The sequence below is a fragment of the Diuraphis noxia genome, unplaced genomic scaffold, assembly GCF_037042655.1.
Source record: "Diuraphis noxia isolate RWA-SAM2 unplaced genomic scaffold, SU_Dnox_SAM2 contig0003, whole genome shotgun sequence".
In the NCBI taxonomy this organism is placed as follows: domain Eukaryota; kingdom Metazoa; phylum Arthropoda; class Insecta; order Hemiptera; family Aphididae; genus Diuraphis; species Diuraphis noxia.
In genome coordinates this window covers 10,533,941-10,554,651 of record NW_028301713.1, presented here as the reverse complement: position 1 = coordinate 10,554,651, position 20,711 = coordinate 10,533,941, and the positions used below count along the sequence as shown (strand labels likewise).

The following is a 20,711-nucleotide window of genomic DNA, read 5'->3' as shown; positions in this document are numbered from 1 at the left end:
CCGGACTATGTGCTGAAAGTTAATATCCACATAAAATATGGTTTTGTCGACACGCGCGTCTTACGCCATATATATATAATATATTACATGTTTACTATCAACGGACCGCAATAATCCAGCCAAAGTTATATTAGACGCGTTACCTATGTTTAATATTTTACTACATAATACAGGTATGCAATACACGCGCGTATGTGTGTGTGTGTGTGTAAACCGCGAATAATGCGCGTATATCCGATTTTATCGTAAAGGCGTTCAATATTGTGCTCATATATAAATACTATACTATGTGACCATATTATGCAATAATAACTACAATACTCGTATGATTGGAATACTACAACATGTATCGATTCAATAATTTGAAAATATTATAATAAATCACCTATATTATATCCCGTTTGCAGAATATTTATGTAATATAGACGGCTTTAATAATACTTTAAAGTTTAAATACAACGACGTTCTGATTCTAACGCGTTCACGTGTTAAATAATTATAATTATACTTAACATACAGCTAAATTTAAATAAAAAAAAAAACATAGCACGCAATTCTAAACTTGTCCACTACAAGAAAAATCTATGAGCCATAAATATGATTTTACGAAAATCAACGTAAATCTTACAAAAAATCGGTCTGAAACAAAAAAACGAGTATCCATCTCAAAAAAATATATTCCTGTTTAAAAAAAAGTGTCATGTTTATTATTAAAATATAATAACAATTTTTCCGATAGATGTTGGGATATATTTTTTATAACAATAATATATATTATTGTTTTTTTATATTAAATTTATTATTGAATTTACATTTCCATCAATATAGTGTAAATATGAATGGTTAATTCCCGTGCAATAATATAATACACAACATATTAAATTATATTAGGTATGTTGTTATTATTTAATAAGAAGGATAACTAGATATATTGAAGAATACGCGCGATTTTTCTCATAGAGAATATTGAAGAGATATTATTTACTATACGTAAACAAGTAATATTACTTGTTTACTAAAATATTTTAGTACGATAAGACATTCAATAAAAAAAACCCAAATACTGAAACAAGCATATTTTTAAAAATTACCTTGATATAGTTTTACAATGTAAATATATCTCTGTATCTATTTGAACAATTGTATTTACCGAGAAGTTGGTTTAGTAACATTTACTAAAAAAATTGCGAAGCATCGAAAACACATTGAATATAAAATTTAATAACAAAATTTGTTTAGTGATGCCTAAACATAATACCACATACTTTACACACAATCAAAATATGTTGTCATTCTAGGTGCCTATTTATAAATAGTAATATTTCATTACAGTTTATTGTAGATCGATATCGGCAAGTCATATTTTGAGATAAGTTTTGACATTATCAAATTAAAATAAAGTGTATTAATATGATCTGATCAGTGATCAGTACAGATCACAAAGAAAAAAATCCATTAATATTCATGATGATTAATACCTACACAAAAAAAAAACCTATAGCAACTTTTTTAGAAGTTGTTGTTGTATGTATAAACAGCTAATATTCAACAATTTCGACAAAATTTTTCCATAAACTCTTAAATAATATACACAATGATAATATTATAAATTATAATAAAAATAAACATGTCATTATTTATTAGTAATCAATAGTTTTATAAGTTTTGTCTCCCCCGTGGGTAATGTGTAATCTACTATAGTATATTATAAATTTATCATTTAGTATAAAACAACATACAAAATAATATTAACGTTAATGGCCAATAAATGTTTAAGTAAATATATAATAATATATAATATTTTTTCGTTACACATGTCGGTAGCACAGCAGTGAGACTGATATTTTATTAGTCGGTACACTGCATAAATTATAGACTATTAATATTCCATTTCGAGTTTCTTTGGAACGCTTCGGACTTGTCTCTGCAACACAAAATCTAAATTATTTAACGAGTTCTTTTTTATATACCGTCAGACACACGTGATGGCATCACACATAGATGAAGCCCACTGGGATTTACCGAAATTTTTTTGAGTATTTCGATCATCATATTGGCAACGTCTCTTGTGAATCTGTCCACGTCCCATTTCACATTTTCAGTATCCGCTTTCTCGTAAATCTCGCCCCCGTTGAGCACCAAGTGCTTGTAAGCGGTCATGAATTGTTTTCTAAACGAATCCAAAGTGAGCGTGTCGGGAAGATTCCAATTGTTCCGTGACAGCGTGTCAATTGCTATATACCAGCTAGAGACGGCTTTTTTCACCGTTTCACTCACGTCAGGTCTGTCTTGTAACTATATATAAATATGTATTGTTTTAAATATTTTATATGCGCAAATGTAACGGCGTATCATAACAGCTGTGAACTTGCAGATATTTTATTAAGGAGGGTTAATTAACTATTAATAGGTAAGTTAATAATAATTATAGTTATGATTGAATTCGTTCCACCCATTCTCCCGTCCCCTTTTAAATATGTACACACAAAGAGAGGAAATGTATTTTAATATAATAGTGTTCTTGCTACAGGGAAAATAATAAGGAAATATGTTATGTGCGAGTCGTTTTTGAAGTGCCCATAATAATATTCGAATTGTTGTGAATCTTATATACCTACATGAATTTCGTGCGATTACACGGTAGAAAACACAAAGTTTTTTCCAAAAAGAGTGTAGAACTGAATTTGACTTGTATAATATAGTTTTGAAAAACGTGCGCACCCGGCGCACTGCTGGAGTTTCGTCGTGACGTCGTGTCAAACGAACAATAAATTTGATATCGACTAGAACGCACATCGTAACCACCCGGCTACTGCCGTTCTAATAATATTATTATACTACTATTATTATTATTATAAAATATAAACGGAAAATTAATATATTATTCGCTTAATGCGGGATTGCGGTGAGCGGTTGACAAAACTGCAGTTCAGAAGTCGACCCTCAGACATGACGTAAAAAACAAGCAAGTATATATCTATAAATAATAACGTTTCACGCATATTATAAGTCCTACCCATGCCTATATCTAACCAACGTGCGTCGCCGTCGTTTCCATCGCCATCGCGAAAAATAAAATATAAACACTGTCTGTTCAAAGTTTTCCACCGGATAACGCGCCAGTGGTTCTACGACGTAAAACTATATAACATTATAATATGGAACACATCTGTGTGCGTTTAAAAGTCTCGCAAACGAGTGATTAATTCTTTAGGCCGGTGTCCGCGACACGCAACGCTCATACCACCATGGGATATTATATTATGTGCGCATACAGCGGCGCGAAACTTAAACATTTCGCAGCCGACGTTAAGTCGTTTCGGCTGCTGCTAAAGCTGCAATGGTCGTGAAACAACGGGTGCACTACCTCCTTCTTCCCAGTCGTAACGTTTGATAGGTATACTTGGTATATTTGGGTAGGTATATATCGTTTTATTTCCCCCCTAAACCCTAGCTTTTTTTCTATTTCATTAAGTGCCCATAATTCCAACACAATAATATATTATATTATTGTTTATTGTGTAGGCGATATAATATAATATTATATTGAACTATAAGCACTGATTTTTTCAGTCAATTTTTGTGATTTAAAAAAAACGCTGTTTTTTATGTCATAGCTATAAACAGCTAAGTACATATAATATACACTTGGGGTATACTCCTATAATGGGTATACTGCGCTAAGAGCTGTGTTCCACCACTCTGCTCGCCTAATTTTAAATACCTATTTGTCTATAAAAAAAAGGCATTTGTTCAATATTCGATATTTATACATCAAATACATTTATATATATATATATATAAATAATCTGTTCAAGGAGCATGAAGAATATTATTTATACAGTGTTTTTATTTACAAAAACGTAAATCGTATGAATTTACGCGCGTGGATGAATGGCCATTTGCAATACTCCCATAAAAAATATAATGCTTTATTTTTATATAGATACTTCTTATATTATAAGTCACATGTTTGTTTCAGTCAGCGCGTTATCATCGAGGGACAATTAAAATATTTTTATTCATAAAACCTTTTTAGTTTTTAGCAAAATTAAAATAAAAATAAATAAATATTATGACATGAAATGGAACCTATGAACAAACTCCGTGGTTAACTATAACATAGTTATAACAATATATGATACATATAATACATATTTCCATCCCGAGTACGGTATGAATTTTGATTTTTCTCACAAATTCTTTGAAAATTAATCGGGATTCCACCGAAACTTTGTCAAGTTTCACGTTTGACAATTGGTCCATAAACAAACAACTATCTCTTATAGTATAATAATATTAAACTATATACGGTATACGACGTACTCGGAAGGAGGTTAATAAATCCAGAAATCTGGTACTAAATACTATTAGCTCATTTCGGTTTATATGATATAATTATAATATTGTTATTATTATTATTATTATTATATCAAGTTTTCGGTTTGGAATCTGACATATTTTCCACATAGTTTGATGTGAATTTTCGATTGATTCACGCACAACAGGTAAAATATATTATTATACATAGAATTACAAATTAATAGGAAGTTCGTAACGCAAAATAAGGTCACCCCCAAGAAATTTAAAATATAGATATATACCTGTAAATCTATGTTAATTAAAACCTGATGTTTTTAATTTTATATAACACCAATAAACGCTGCAATGTGTAACAGACAAGATTTGTATTCAATAACATATTACAGAAGACGTTAATCATAATATGACTACTACATAGGCGTGTTTTCGATTCACGACTGTATATTCCCATTTCATCTACCCCCCTCCCCCCAGTGTTGATAATATAATATTCTTCGCCATTTCGTGTGACCGCTTGGTTCTATTCTTCATTCGGTGATCGCATGATGGAGGTAACGTCAAACGATATGATGAAAATCGAATTATTGCACGGTATTGGCGGCGGCGGCAACCACGTGTTACAGCTTCCGGATTACCACCACTACGTACACTGGGGATTTTTTTTTTTTTTTTTTGTTTTGAAACCTTAAACCAGTACCATAATCTCTCTCTCTATATATATATATTTTATTTTATTATTCGAGTACTCGATTTCAGGAATGAGACGCATTGGCGGCGCGAGATAGTGTGAAAGGATTGTAAGCGCGGTAATCGGGTATTATATATAATATACAGCAAGTCCACAAGTCTCCATAGTGTATATACATATATATATATATATACGAATGTATGTATTGGATGTGATATACTTACGGACTTAGCCCAAGCGGCCAACTCGATCTTGAACCTCACGCAATAATTGAGAAATCCGTTTTCAGCGATAATGCCCAGGAGTGCGTCGGACGAACGGACATCGCCGAATTCGGTCCAAGCGGACGTGATGTAGACGACAGCCACCTCGTAATCGGAAGCCCACTCAAACGGAACTTCGTTTGTCTATATATATACAACGCTTAGGGATTACAGTTATATAGCTTATCGTTTTCCCGACATATGTGTTGTATTATATATATATATATAATTAAATTGCACTTATTTACACTGAAAAAGCGCTTGAGAAATCAAAAGTAAAAATGTTACATCGCCAATACTGCAGACTTTCACATTTTATACATATAGGTACCGTGTTAGGCGTGCGCAGGCTTTGATCGCAGACACAGGATATAAAGTTGCTCATTTTTAACAATGGGTTTTGAATAGCGGAAATTATTAATAATTTTATAATACACATTTGGTAATATTTATTTTTACAGTAGCTATAATAATATAATTAGTTTTGACTCCATTTTATATATGAAGTATAACATTTAACAGGTTCAGATTTATTTTATTTATACTCATAATGAATACTACATTTCTTTTGACTTTGACAAAGCCCTAACCTACTTACATGGTGTCCCGAGAGGATAATATACCACACATCCATTAGCTGTAGTGGGGGACTCACCACCTGGATAGAAACCAGTTTTTTGGCGTTTTATCTATAAATTAAAAATTATATTAAGAATTGTGAGATTAATGACAATAAAATGTTGAAAGGTCAAAATTATCAGAAAAATAAACTGTATAAAATAGGTATTTTTATTTTTTATCTTTAATATTTTTTTACTTATTTTTATCAAAAAAAAGTAATAAAACTAAAAAATAAAATACATGTAGCCCTTGTCTACGTGAATTTGGTAAAACAAAAAAAAAACAGATTTATGATATATTTATTATTATCTAAAGAGATATCGCAATAATGCTTAAATCCTCGCGGGACACCTGTATAATAATAAGACTTGCTCTGCTGCAGTTAAAAACCAACCACTCCAAAAATGTTCCAGATGCAGCATACGAGAATTTTTGGTAACACCTATGCACACGCCTATGAAAGGTGCCTGTATATACACATATCTGCAGTGGTGGCTAATAATATACGTACGATAGAATGTATAGTAATAAATATTTTCGTGTGCTTGCATAGCGTATTATTATTATTATTATTTTAGTTTTCATCGCAGACGTCTCCATGTAATCAAAATTACTTACCGAGGACATAGTGTCGCCGACCAACGACGACGCCGAAGGTTTTAAACTTCCGATGAGATTCGCGTGACCGGCAGACTGGAAAACCGAGAATACATATTAAGTGTGCGATAATGTGTCTGCAAAAAAATCGATTTAACCACACGCACATCGTTCTTCCATTATATAATAATGTGTATAGCCACGAGCGCGTAATTTCAGTATTCGTAACGTTATGAATTTTAATATCACAAAATTTAAAAGATATAATATTATAGCGCACAATTATTCATAATAATATGGGCTGCACAACAAATAAATTATATTCGGATTTATTTATTCCCTATAATATACAAATTAAAATCAATCGTTAAACAAACGGTTAGGTTCTACAAAACGGTATATTGTAATGATTAAATTCTTATGTTATATTGCGCTGCAGGATATTAAATAATTGCTTTGATAGTTAAATTATCACATCTGAAGGATGTTTTCGATGCTGTGATTTTAATAATTAAAATACAAACTATTTATTATTGATGCACCGTTTACAACTCAAGAGGGATTGTAGAAAACTTCGGTAGGTTTCGGTAGTCAGGTACTTAAAATAATAATAATATGATGTATAGGTAATTAACTAATGATCACGAGTGTATAGAATATCAGGTATATGACCTATCTTCGTCCACTAACCGCCTAAAAAACCATCGGTTACGATAGGTAGCATCTATAATGTGTATTGACTATTGATTTAATGGAGGATACTCGCCTGCCTTGCAGACAATACCTGTGCAACGTTAGATAAAGACGTGATGTCGTGTAAAATCAACGCAGCAGATTGCGCGCATAATACGTTTTTAATTACAGTCATGCAAATTATTAATTCAACTATACAACCCTTCCGAATCCACGGTATGGCATAAGTTATGCGCGAGTAACGAACCAACAAAAGCCTAAAAAAATAATCTGAATAACAGCAGTATTATAATACATCGTCGTGTTAAAGCGACAGAAGAAAAGTCACGGGCTACACATGTCGTATATTCCCCGCGCATACGTTTCACGTAAATTAAATCATAATATAATATTTCAGTACAATTCATTTGAATGAAAATCTTTTGTCGCACTCTCGGGAAGGGTTTTTGTGACGAAGAATTTCGTCAACATCCGCGGCGATGATATATTGTTCGACGTCCGACCAACACATCTATATTGGATCGAGACGAATTTCCCCAACAAAATATTAAATGTTTGTGTAAGTAATAAGTATGGAAACAACTTTAGTGCCGTCGCGCGTCGAGTCATAAAATTTACCGCCCGGAAACAAATTTATGGTTTAGTCATTTATAGTTCTATGAGTCAATTAAAGTTATTATAATATAATTATCGAACATCGAACAAATTTCAGCGTCAATTATAATTAATTGTTATTCTTGGAAATGCGAATTTATATTATATTTTACTTATACTGAACTATTATAGGCCTTCAACTATATATAATTAAACACAAAGAAAAATCGATTTGAAATAATTATATCAATATTGTGCATTAAGTAAACAAAAAATAGAATTTGTATAAAACAAACTGAAATCAACACCTCAACAATGCTACCGCCATTGCTAATTATTTCACCCCTTGCTTAATAAGGCAATAACGACAGAGAAAAACTCAACTGACACCGTTCACGTGACAACTCAACGTTATATTATTATTATTTATAATTGTATATTCTGCTGAGGCGTTGATGGTATAAAAAAAAGTTTAAAATTACCTTTGAAAAAATATTGGAAGTTTTTGCATTTACGCGTGGCCGCAACCCTTTGAAAATGTATGAACAGGTGTGTTCCAGTAAATATAATTTCGTCAGCAGAGAGGACGGGGAAAAAGCCATTTCGCTTGCCTCGAATTTTCTACACTTAATATTAGTATAACCGAGCGTAGATACGGATTTTTTTTTTTTGAAATATCACGCCCGAAAAATTATGCAAATTGTATAAAGCGATTTTTTTTCACTTAATAATAATATTGTACTCATAAATAAAAATGAAATACATGCATTTTTCGCGTATAAATAATATTATTTCGGTTTGATTTTTTATTATTACCAGAAAACCCTGCAATAATCGAATACAATTAATTTACCGAACTTGTGTCTGGCATTCTCAAACCGATCAAGACAATATTAATGTTACGTCTTCCGACCATAAAACAATATAATTGTTATATCATCAAACTCGACCGCCGTGTTAGACATAATAGTATTATATTATTATGCACTTACGTCTCACACACATCTAATTGCAATAAGTCCACATTTGTTATGCTAATTATTACGTTAATACACAACTATTCTACCTAACAAGTTCATGTCACTTACACAACAAACACACACATAGAGAGGACTTAATTGTATTAATTTAACCACGGTGTTGGTCCTAACCATCATAATTGTTTTGCTTAATATAATACTGTTCGTAAATTAACAAATAATTATTCTACCGACTATACTCGGCCAAAGTTGTAGTCTAACCTTCTATATACGTAATATAAGACATTTATATGTATAATGTTCTACGATGGTGGTAATATTATACTAAGATTTGGGCGTACAATATATTAATATATTATTTAATATTATCGTCGTGCACATCGCGTTTTGTCAACGGACCGACCTTGAACGTTTTACGCTAAACGTATATATTAGGGTATTATATACATAATATTATGGCTTTTCCTAAAATTTAATACCGCCGAGATATACATCACGGCCCCGAGAATGATTGTACATTCGTTGAACTGTTTACGATCTCGTAGAAGTTCACATTTTTCGAGCGCGTATAGAGACAGTATAATATATAATAACGATATTATGTATTATTATCATTGTTATTTATTCATACTACGATTCATGCATTCGACACGCAATCAAAACCACCGATACGTTGGTGTACGATGAAAAGAAGTGAAGAAAATATAATATTCTATTCCGGCTACGCGGTCGATATAATAATGCGTCTATCAATTATGTTTACCATCAAACACATTTTTAGCACGAAATTGTTGGGATCTGAGTTTATGTTTGTACCACCGCACATGCAAGTATAATAATATATATGATATATACCGTAATATTGCAGACCGTGCTTGGTTTTTTTTCGTTTTACCGAAAATCGAGTTGAATGGTATTTTTTATTATTTTTTTCGAAAGGAAGCAGACAAAACGATTATCCAAACGACAATTTATTTGTAATAGTGTTTGGTGAAGGTGGGTGGCGCGGTGGTTGGAGAAATTGACCAATCGGTACCAATAAAAAGTTTTGAAACTATTATACCCTCGTACGCGCCGGATATTTCCAGTTCAATATAATACAATTTTTTGAGCAAACTATATGGACAAGTCGCAAAAGCCCAATCGAAATCAACCTTAACGGTTAAACACGTATAGGTAGCAATAATGTATATTTTTAAATTAAAAACAAACCCATATATGATGTACATAGATAATAGTATTTTATACCGGTCCCATTATTATATTTTGTTAATAGATTATAAATAATTCTATTATATACATAATTATTATTACTGTCAAAAGTGCTGTTATAATAAACAAATTATAAAAATTAAATGGAGTTATTATAATTTATCGAAAATAAGTGTATTCTAAAAGCTCGAAACCATCTTAATAAAGTATATAAATTATTTCTTTGTTATTTCTTTGTATTTCTATGATGAAAGCTAGCTTAAAAATCTATTCACAGAATTGTATGCCTTGCAGTTATTGACTTCGCTACAATATATAATCAGTAATTTATATTTAATTTTAAATTCCATCATACTTTATCCGAGAAAGATTTTTTTAAACAACGCCTATGTTCCAGTTATATACAACTCAGCAAGGTAGTTTTTTATTTTAACATTATATGATATTATATATACTGTTTTCTGTTAAATCTATATTTTTTTTGTGTATAATTGATTAGTTTTTAAGGCATAAGACGATTTTCTATAGCGATAATATTATTAAACTATTACCAGTATTACCTACTTATAAGTTATTATATAATCATTTAATATTTTAATGTATTTATAGTTGAATATTTTGTTTACGAATAATATGATAATTATACTTGACTAATTATTAGAAATAATGTTAATCTTTTATTTTTAATTTGTCGATACTTATTCCAAGTAAAATAATAATGTATTATTTTAATTATGATTTCTTTTTACGTATTACGCAATTTACGATAAGGACTTGGTTTATTGATATTCAACTATTCATACAGGTATATCGATAATGGCTACGTAAATGAAATATTTGTATAATTTTAATCTCAATAATTCAATGATTAAAAAAACAATCATAACTTTTCTAACAAAGCGATTATGTTCATTTTTTTTTTATAATTTTAATTCTTCCTAGCTTAATATAGTCGGCTGTTTGGATTGAATGAAATATTTCGTAACATAAAACAAATGAAGCAATGATATATTTTTGTCAATTTAATTAATTCAAGTTTTAATGTGCAGCAATAAAATAATATGATAAAGAAAACCAGAAAACCAACGTTGTTTGCACGCAAATTAAATTATACATTTTACTGGCTGGTATATATTATATACATAAACCGCCAACTGCGTAATACCGTTGGGAATTGGGTATATTAATAAAAGTAGTATAACTCTATCAACTATTTGGACCTATACGTTATTCTTGTAATTAAATCATAGACTTAAATGTATATGTAACGGTTTTCGTTACCAAACTACCAGCGTTAAGATTATTTTATGTATGGTCAAGATTATTATTGGTAAATTATTGTAAAATGAAAAATTTGTTATTGAAATTTAAAATAGAAACTGTCAATACGAAAATTACGTTTATGTATTTTTCCTGAAATGTTGAATTCCATACTCTACAATCACTTGAATTGAAAAGGGAGATAAGATCAGATTATTCAATACAAACTTTAAATTATTTTAATTAATGAGCCGTTTGTAAATTAAATGTATACATATTCCAATATTGCCAGTCAAAAAATAATCTCTTTTTTTGAACTACCGTTTGAGAAATGTAAGTAATATTTTAATAAATACGAAAGAAAAATCCAAAAATCTCTCCTAACTAAAAAAAAAGTGACGTAGGTATTTAATAAAATAAAAACTGCCATAGTGCCACATTTACATTCCTATGCTTCATGTATTTGCCATTGAATATAATAAAAATTTGATTTTGTGTATTAATTGAAATAATAATAAACAGAATAAAAATTACAGCGCATAAACGTAACCGTTAGTCGTAACAATGGAATTGAATTATTAATGCATCTATGAAATCGAGAAAAATCATCAAGAAACAATAAGTAATAATATATGTTATTAATATAATATTATAATATAATATAATTTGTATTGGATGCGTTACATCGTTGACCTTTCAACCATACGGTAGATTGATACTCAAGATGCCTGCCGTTGAAAACGACACAATTAAAAGGAGATCGCGATAAAGAAAATTCATAAATAAATTTAAAAAAAAAAATAATGAAGACAACTTTAACAAACAGATGATAACAACAAAAATCGGTATACTGTAAATTGACACACGCTCGTGGTTATTAAAATATAATGTATCAAAATTATTGAGCTAAGTGAAAAAAAAAAAACGCTTACTTGCAGCGGTTTAGCACCGGTCGACAGTGCGACGACGGCGAAAAACCATAACACCAAACCACCTCCTCCTTTTAACCTTTGAATCGGCATGTTGCGGTTAGAAGACGACCGTAAACTTATTATTGTTATTGTAGTCGTTAACAATTTTTAGCAGGCGTATGATATTTTATTGTATTATATTATTATTAAAATTGTGTTATATTAAAATGTATATCGAGTCGACGTAATGTCGATTGTGAGAGACGCAAATGGCGTTTTGTGGAAAGTCACACTGCAGCTCAGCAGTGGTACTAATAGCAACGGGAGTTGGATAATAATATGATAATATAATAACAGTATTATCATTGAGTCGGACGTGAAATGAGATAATACAATAACAAAAAAAAACAAAAAAAATTATAAGCGGAAAAATATGTTTCTCATTTGTATTACACATCACTACAACATTAAACTAAATGTTTTTTAAGCCACTCATCCTATTTTTATGTATAAATTATATTCATAATGTGTTATTTTTAAAATTTGTAAAATTTCCAAAAATATACTCAAACGGCATATCATGAATTAAAAAAAAAATAAAGGACTATAATAAACATTAAATCTAATATTAAATTAAGGTAGTTCATATTTTTGTGAAATTAATTCAAGAATAATAACCTTATTAAATATAAACATCTTAAGAACTAAGAAACTACCCATTAGAGTTTTGAAAAGACACAACATTTTTAAGAAAATCAACCTTTGAATAATTCGCCATAAAAAGGAAGACGGATACACATTTGAAAATTGGAGTTTGTATCACTCTGTAAGTAGGCAGTAAAAAAAATATCAGAAATATGAAAATCTGTATTTTATATAGGTAAATGCCATACTTAAAAATTCTAAAAATCATAATTTGAATAAAACATGTCCTATGAGGGAAAAGAATTGGGGCCATACGATGATTAAAAAATCACCCTGTATATAAATTTGTATATATGCACTGTGCAGGTAGGTTCCATCAACAGCTTTATGTTCGTAATCTCTCACAATGAAGTTGTGCGTACGTTGGTATATACCTGGTATTATATTATGTATTATTGTTTTACCGTTGTGGCCTGCCAGTCGGTACGGCAGTGGGTCGCAAAGTGTTGGAACCCAATTATGATCCCCGAGGTCAGTGACAACGATATATATATATATATATATATATATACAATATACACTGTGTACTGCTGCTACTATGATCGCAATGGTAATAATAGTAATGATAACAGTTAAGTTAAATACGTATTATTACGGTCGTCGACGTCGCAGGAGTGCGTTATGGGCGTACATAAATGTAAAAGTCACTCGCCTAGCGCAGCCGTTTTCGGGGCCCATAAGGTTTTACGATGAAAATTTCCAAAACGTTATGAATCCACTAAGCGCGACCTCCCGCAGTACTTCGCCCGACACGGCGACTAATAATCGCTTTTCCCGCTTCCGCCCAACCGCGGATCGTGCGTTCCCTTTTTTCCTTCCAAAGTTTGAAATTTACTTTTTTTTTCTAATATGCGCGTGCTTTAATTGTATTATTGTTATACAACGACGACGTGTACAGTAAAATTGTAGTGATAATACTATGCTGCTGCTATACGTTATGGTTAATTGTATTTATTACCGAGTGACTATTACATCCACATGATATAAATATAATATGATGATAATAATAAATTAACTACCGTAGAATAACATTTTTATCGTCTTCTTGACGATGTCCGAACTGAGGTGAAAAAAATAATAATCGCTTACCATAAAAAGTAGCTAGTTAAATTGCAATGTGCAATACATAGTTTATAGGTCGTATACCACACTAATATTTTAATATGATAGCCACAAACCGTGTGATGACTGATGCTCTTTGTAAAAAACCGGCTTTGAAGTGAAAAAACAAATATTATTCCCCCCTCCCTCACACACACACACACACACATACTGTAGCAAACCATCGTTCTCCCATGGGTAACGTTATGTATTTGGTACTATAATTCAATTATTACGAGCAGTGTATAAAGATCTAGTGCTGAAAAATCAATTTTTGCGAAATCCTGGTGAACATGGAACATTGCGTATTGAGACACGCGTATTACACAAGATACGAGAGAACATAACGTTGAAATACCGCGATAAAACTTAACTTATATCGACGAAAACTTAAACAGGTAAACGTAGGAAGGGTCATATGAGACGTGGCGATAGTAATGTCTGTAAACTAAGATTCAAGACCAGTCCCGTAAAAGTTGTTATTATAATATTTTCGGGGAGCTTCACATATTTTTTACTATCGATAATAGTAATTTTGTTTTTCCTAAACGTGTTTTCTAAGACAACCACAATAATATGTATTATAATTTCTATAATTAAGTTCCTGGTAAATTCTAAAGAGATAATATACTTTGGATGGCATAATAATATTAAACTTATGTGAAACATTGGTTATTAGGCCTCTCTCATATCCTACCAACCGTAAAATAAAATCCTGGCTACGCCACAGCCCACAAGTACTCTTCAAAAAGTGTAAAATTCTAGACTTAAATTAGCAAAAACGAATAGGTAATGATAATAATAATAATAATAATAATAATAATATGATATTTTAATATTTATAAGTAAAAATAATAGGTTTACGATGTATCAAATTTATCAAATTGCTAGTATTCTAAATACCTGCCTACTTATCACGCTTTTTGTCAATAATATCGTCTTTCTTGACATGCTATACAACAAACAAAGACGGCATTATATTTAATATGCTTTGGCGCGTATTCGGTGACATTTAATTCACATGAAGAAAAGCAGGTATCTATATAATATTATAATAGTGGCGTGTGCTTTTGATATTCGATGAGTTTAATGTAAGACGAGAATAATTGAACGACAAAATGATATGTTTATTACCGAGAAAAAATTCACGGAATTGTTTACGAACATCGTTCGGATTACATAGTATTTAAACGTTAAAATGTTATAATAATATATACAATATGTAAACATTGTATACAGCATATATTATTAAATGATTATATTATATTCACGTATATCGACAATGAAATTCCGAAAATATCAGAGTTCAGGTTTACCAAAACTTTAGGACAATAAACCACTACAACTATAATAATAGCGAAGGGCCGCACAAATTTGCACGCACAGCATAATTTCAAGTCCCAGACAACATAATATTATATTATGAGCGTTACCGGGCAGAACTATGTGTTTTCTAGCAATTATGTAATATGGTGATAATATTATCAAGTACACGTCATAATGAATAACAATACAATTTCATGTTAAACATTATACGTGAAATATACGCGGTTTGATAACGACGATTCAAACAGATTTTTTTTTATAATAGGATTTTTGAAAATTATATGAGTTAAGTAGTGTCTATATATGGCTAGATTTTATTATAGTGAGGTTTCGTGGAAAGAAATAGAAACTATAGATAATTATTTTTGATGAAATTGAGTTATAAAAAAGCGGGTAAGTCGTGGATGTTGCTCTGCTGTACAGTAGGTTACAAGTGGGTTACTGTAATGGATGGAATTAAATTTGAATACAATGATATTATATCATTGTATACGAAAAACGATTGTGAGCGGAAACGGTTTATCTGTCTAGGATATATTATTAAAATTTTTCAAATCTTAGATTTAAAATGAAAATTTTTTTATGAATTTCTAGCTTAAAATAATTATCGAATTTTCGTGATTTTGACGTATTTTGTCAAAATTCAAATTTTGAATGCTTATAAAAAAAAATCATAGGTACCTATGTATTTTTAATACTTTTTAACTGCTATTGAAGCAATATGTTAGAAGCCTTATATTAAACTTTGAAGGTTTTTGACCCAACCAATACAATTTAATTGACTTTAATAGAAAAAAAAAATAATGATTGAAAACTGCATGTGCCTATAAATAGTTCAACTTAAGTCAACATTTTTTGAAAATTGCATGGTGGATAGAATATACTTATATAAACATTCGGTGACAATATTGAGAATTTTTTTACTTTTGACCCCTCCCCTAAAGTACCAACTATAGATTCACATTCTGATCGAATAAGGTACTGAAGTCAAAAATCGAAGCACCTCCAAAACGTGATGACACAAAAAAAAACACACACACATCATGGTAAAATCAATACATCATAAAATTAAATGTTTAATGCAATTGGAAAGCAGTTGTGGCTTGAGTTAACGAATCTTTTTTTCACAAATGTGACTGAATTTTATTATCTATATAATTTCATGTTGGATAATTTTTAAACTTTAAAAATAATTGGAATTTTTTTTTCTTTTGTGCATTAGGTACCTACAGTGTTTTGTAATGTTATCGACCACTGCCGCTATTATCAATTATCATTTAAATATAAAAAAAAGATAAAATCAAGATGTATGAAAGTTATATATCATTGGAACACGCAATATTGTAATTTGTAACATAGGTACGTAAGCGTGCGTGATCAAAAAAATATTTCGAAATTTAAAGGTTCTTTTCTGAATGTTACAATAAATTGATTTGATGTGCCTACAACAGATGATTTGTAATGTGCTAAAGCGTAAAAAAAAAAAATCAATTTTTTGCAATTATTCATAACTCTATTACGAGTACCGTATAATGGTTATTGAAGTCGTTGTTTGGTAATGATTGTAGCGACGGTCGACAGCTAGTCTATAGCGCACTCGACGTTTTATTATACATTTTCCGGATATCATAATATATGATATTATCACCATTACGACGTCGCACAACGACACGTCCGCGAAAACCCGAGAGAATCTTCAAAAAAAAAAAAAAAACATTCACTTTTTTTCCACTCTGCTTGTTCACGAATATAGTACGATATCCGACCGGCGGGGTACTATAAGAACTGCTACGACTTTTATCCACCCTCGTCCATATATACATTATTTACTCATCCTATCTCTCTCTATCTAACTTCCGGTACAGTGTTTCTCGGTCCTCGGAGGCTGCGACGGCGACGCAGACGACCGACTCCTATATTCGCACGTACGACGGAGGAATAATAATTTCGGTCGCCTTTATACCATTATATATATATTATTATATACATACACTGGGACTGCACAAAAGACACGCATTTATTACGCGCTTTCCCGCCGTCGTCCATTTATCACAAACACACACACACGCACAAGCTATAAATACGGTTAAGCCCGACCAGACGACCTCGCGGAGCCGGTCTGCGTCGAATGAAATCAGAACTTTTGCCGAAAATCCAAACGCGCAGCTTTAAATATTTAAAATAATAATAATAATTTATTAGGATTGCGATGTTACATTGTTTGCGACGCAAACACAATATTATAACAATCGAATACACGCATCAGGTGTTGTAGGAAGTGAGTCGTTCGGCGTGTTAACCTGCGGCGACGACCATGAAAGCCGATAAAAGTTTATAACAATAATAATAATATTATAATACATTACACTAGCTAATACCAGTTGCGTCGATGTTGTTCCTCCGTTGAAGTGAACGTCTTCTAAGGAGCTTCTGTACCCCTGTCACATAATGTCTGCGTGTCAATCTAAAATGTATGGTTGGTTTGAGGCATGTATACTTTGTGGACAATAACTGCGTAATAAAAACCGTACAGACATATTATATAGTACTAGAAAAACAATAAGTGCACGGAGAGTGTCAAAATGTAGAGGGCGCTTTTCGGTGACTGATTGACTCGCTATATTTTATGTATGGTAGTGCGGGGTAGCACGGTAAGATTTATATTATGTAGTTATAAAGATTACTGTATTTTGTCCGACAGCCTATACATCACTGCGAGATGTTTTGCCAATGCCCGCAATATACTATTGTTATGATATTATAAGGATTCACGGGACCGCAGTTTTCGGAGAAAAAAAAATCAGCGACGTGATTGGCTGAATTTTGTGGTTACTTGGCGGTCAACCATAATGGTTATAAGTAAATACTAAAATACCATGTCATATTGCAGATATCAAAAGGTAGAATCCAATCCCATTCGAGTCAAAATATGTTTACGAATGCGTGGTTACTCGTTTGGCTATAAAAATAATAATTATATTAAATAAAAATACGAACTGACGAGTGATGATTGTTTCATTCTGGTAACAAGAAACCAGTTACCCACCACTTACGATTATAATTATGTTCTCAACGTCACGACAAAAATGAAGATACTATATATAATTCCGAGTATAATCAGGGATAACTTTTTTCCCGGAAATCAAGGCGAACGGTTCGCAGAGGTAATAAAGTGTGAAGCAGCTTATACACAATATTGCTAATTTAGTAGGTAGCTATGATCGCTACGATCACAACAGCGTTATGAGTGGCTTAAATACATCTCGCAGTGATGCTGTCTTTGCGAAAAAAACACAGTGATGTAGCCAACAGTCTTGACGACGAAATACAAATGATCTGTATACTATCTACATAATATGTTTATGGTTACCAGATATTTCAAAAAAAAAAAAAAGTACAAAGCCTGTAAGTTTTACAATAATAACATATTATTATTATTATGTTATATATAAAATACAATAAAAAATATCAAACAACCTTTATTCATTTTGAAATATAACTGTCATAACATATCATAAATTTGTAATCTTACACTATTAATTAAAAAAATGTATCTATTTATTATTTGACTTGAATTGTATGACTTTTGTAAAAAAAAATAAAGAAATAAAGAAAACATTCAAAAATGTTTTTACATGCAATCTATTTATCCAGACATTTAGCTTACCTACCTACTAATATTAAGAAATATAATTGAATACACTTATTTAAAAACAACCAACTTATGAACAGAACAAAATATATCAATATTTTAAATATTTGTATGAACCATGTATTATTCTATTTCTAATTTCCATTTGAAAGTTAAACATCATTTAAAATAAGTACCTACTTTTTGGTGTATTTCAGCAATTTATTTAGGACAATAGGACATGTCTTCAAAAATAAGTACCGTCCTTATAATATAAGTAGGTACATCTGGTCACCATACATATATTATATGTATACCTACTACCACGCACTACCATAAGTGCGTATATTTATATATTTATGGTGACCAGAAGTACTTATTTTATAAGGACAGTACTGTTTTTTGGTAATATGTCCTAAATAAATGGTCGAAGTACACTTAAATGTACTTATTATTAATGATTTAATAATTGAAAATGAAAAAAAAATTATCTAAATTCAAATTTAAGGGATTATAAAAAATTCTGTTATCAAAAAAAAAAATGTTTAATAGGTACTGTGATATATAGTATTAATATTGTAATCACGGCTTTAGATACCATCTAATAATAACATAAATATAATAATAATAATCTATGTTCTAAAGTTGTTTTTTTATTAAGTATTTATCATTATAAATTTTGTTTTTCATGAAAATCACATGAGTTTAGTTATATAAAAACGTATATTTTATTTTTCACTGTCAGTAAAATTAAAAATACCTATGTGACGCAAATTTATGTTTAAAAATAAATAAACGAGTTTAAATCGATGTTATATTGTTAGGTATTTATAAATTATATTGATATATACATAATATATACACATAAATATATTAGCCTATATCATAATGTACCTACTGTTTTTTTTCTTTTTCAATATCTGGTCACCATACGTAAAGGCGGGTTTCCACTAAAGCCGTGTGTGTCGTGTACCTACACGTAAAATGTCCAACAACACGGCGACGCGGTCGATCGCGTGACAACCTTACCTAACCAACCAATCACAGCCAAGGATTTACGCGAACTAACCGCGGTATGGTTAAGGACTATCATCATGGTTTAAAACATGTCCGGTGCAGTGGGCATGTATAGAATGTAGCAAAATATCGTGTTAAAAGCCGAGGAGTTCGTGTGATGTCCACTGTATAATAGTCATTATTATGATTATCGCTCTATCAGCTGTACCGTGGCCATCGTCGGTGGACATCGAAGCCGTCGCGGTTTGTCCGGGGGACGTTTTTTTTCCGCAAGTTGCCAAAAAGCGGAAAGTCCAAAGAGCCGCGTTCGATGCGTGTCTATATATAGTGACCGTCAGTGATCGCCGGTGCAGCAATGGCGAGTATGCACGTTAAAACATTGACGATAGCTGCGTAGTATAATGGCGAAAGCGCATTAACACGCAGCGCGTTTTATTTATTTACCTTTTTCGACCGCGCGCGAGAGGAGTGTAATATTGCAATAATTGCGACAGTCGCGCGGTTTAAAACACACCCACGAGACCGATTATCGCATAGTAATAATAATAATAATAATTATGACAACGCGACTTCCTGCCCGGTTCTCCCCCGAGTTCCGATCTGCATACGACAATATTAAATTCACCACAAATTTCACGCTATTCGAAACAATTTTCGGTTAATTTAATATGTAATATTTTAACGTCACGTCATTAACGTACGTTTCTCCAGCACCCCCCCCCCTGGCAATTTTGAATTTTAAAAATATATTTAGCGTGTAACTAGCGTGACTGGTTTTGAAATTTGTTT

The 20,711-nt window shown here is 31.2% G+C and overlaps 2 protein-coding genes across 2 annotated transcripts in view; both read right to left on the bottom strand.

Annotated features, from left to right (window-relative positions):
- LOC107165601 (neuroligin-4, Y-linked-like) overlaps window positions 1-20,711 on the bottom strand; it is a 354,388-nt gene that overhangs the window by 199,344 nt on the left and 134,333 nt on the right. The window lies entirely within an intron of this gene.
- On the bottom strand, window positions 1,599-12,462 carry LOC107165610 (uncharacterized). The gene is made up of 5 exons (XM_015513936.2): window positions 12,164-12,462; window positions 6,514-6,588; window positions 5,236-5,418; window positions 2,023-2,295; window positions 1,599-1,924 (listed from the first exon to the last, which is right to left on the bottom strand). The coding sequence occupies exons 1-5, from the start codon at window positions 12,251-12,253 to the stop codon at window positions 1,880-1,882; spliced, it is 666 nt and encodes a 221-aa protein (XP_015369422.1). The 5' UTR covers window positions 12,254-12,462; the 3' UTR covers window positions 1,599-1,879.

Coding starts and splice junctions, on each gene's coding strand:
- LOC107165610 (XM_015513936.2), bottom strand. CDS start 12,253: ATGCCGATTCAAAGGTTAAAAGGAGGAGGTGGTTTGGTGTTATGGTTT. Junction 6,589..12,163: donor CCGGTGCTAAACCGCTGCAA/GTAAGCGTTTTT, acceptor TCGGTTTTCCAG/TCTGCCGGTCACGCGAATCT. Junction 5,419..6,513: donor TCGGCGACACTATGTCCTCG/GTAAGTAATTTT, acceptor GTATATATATAG/ACAAACGAAGTTCCGTTTGA.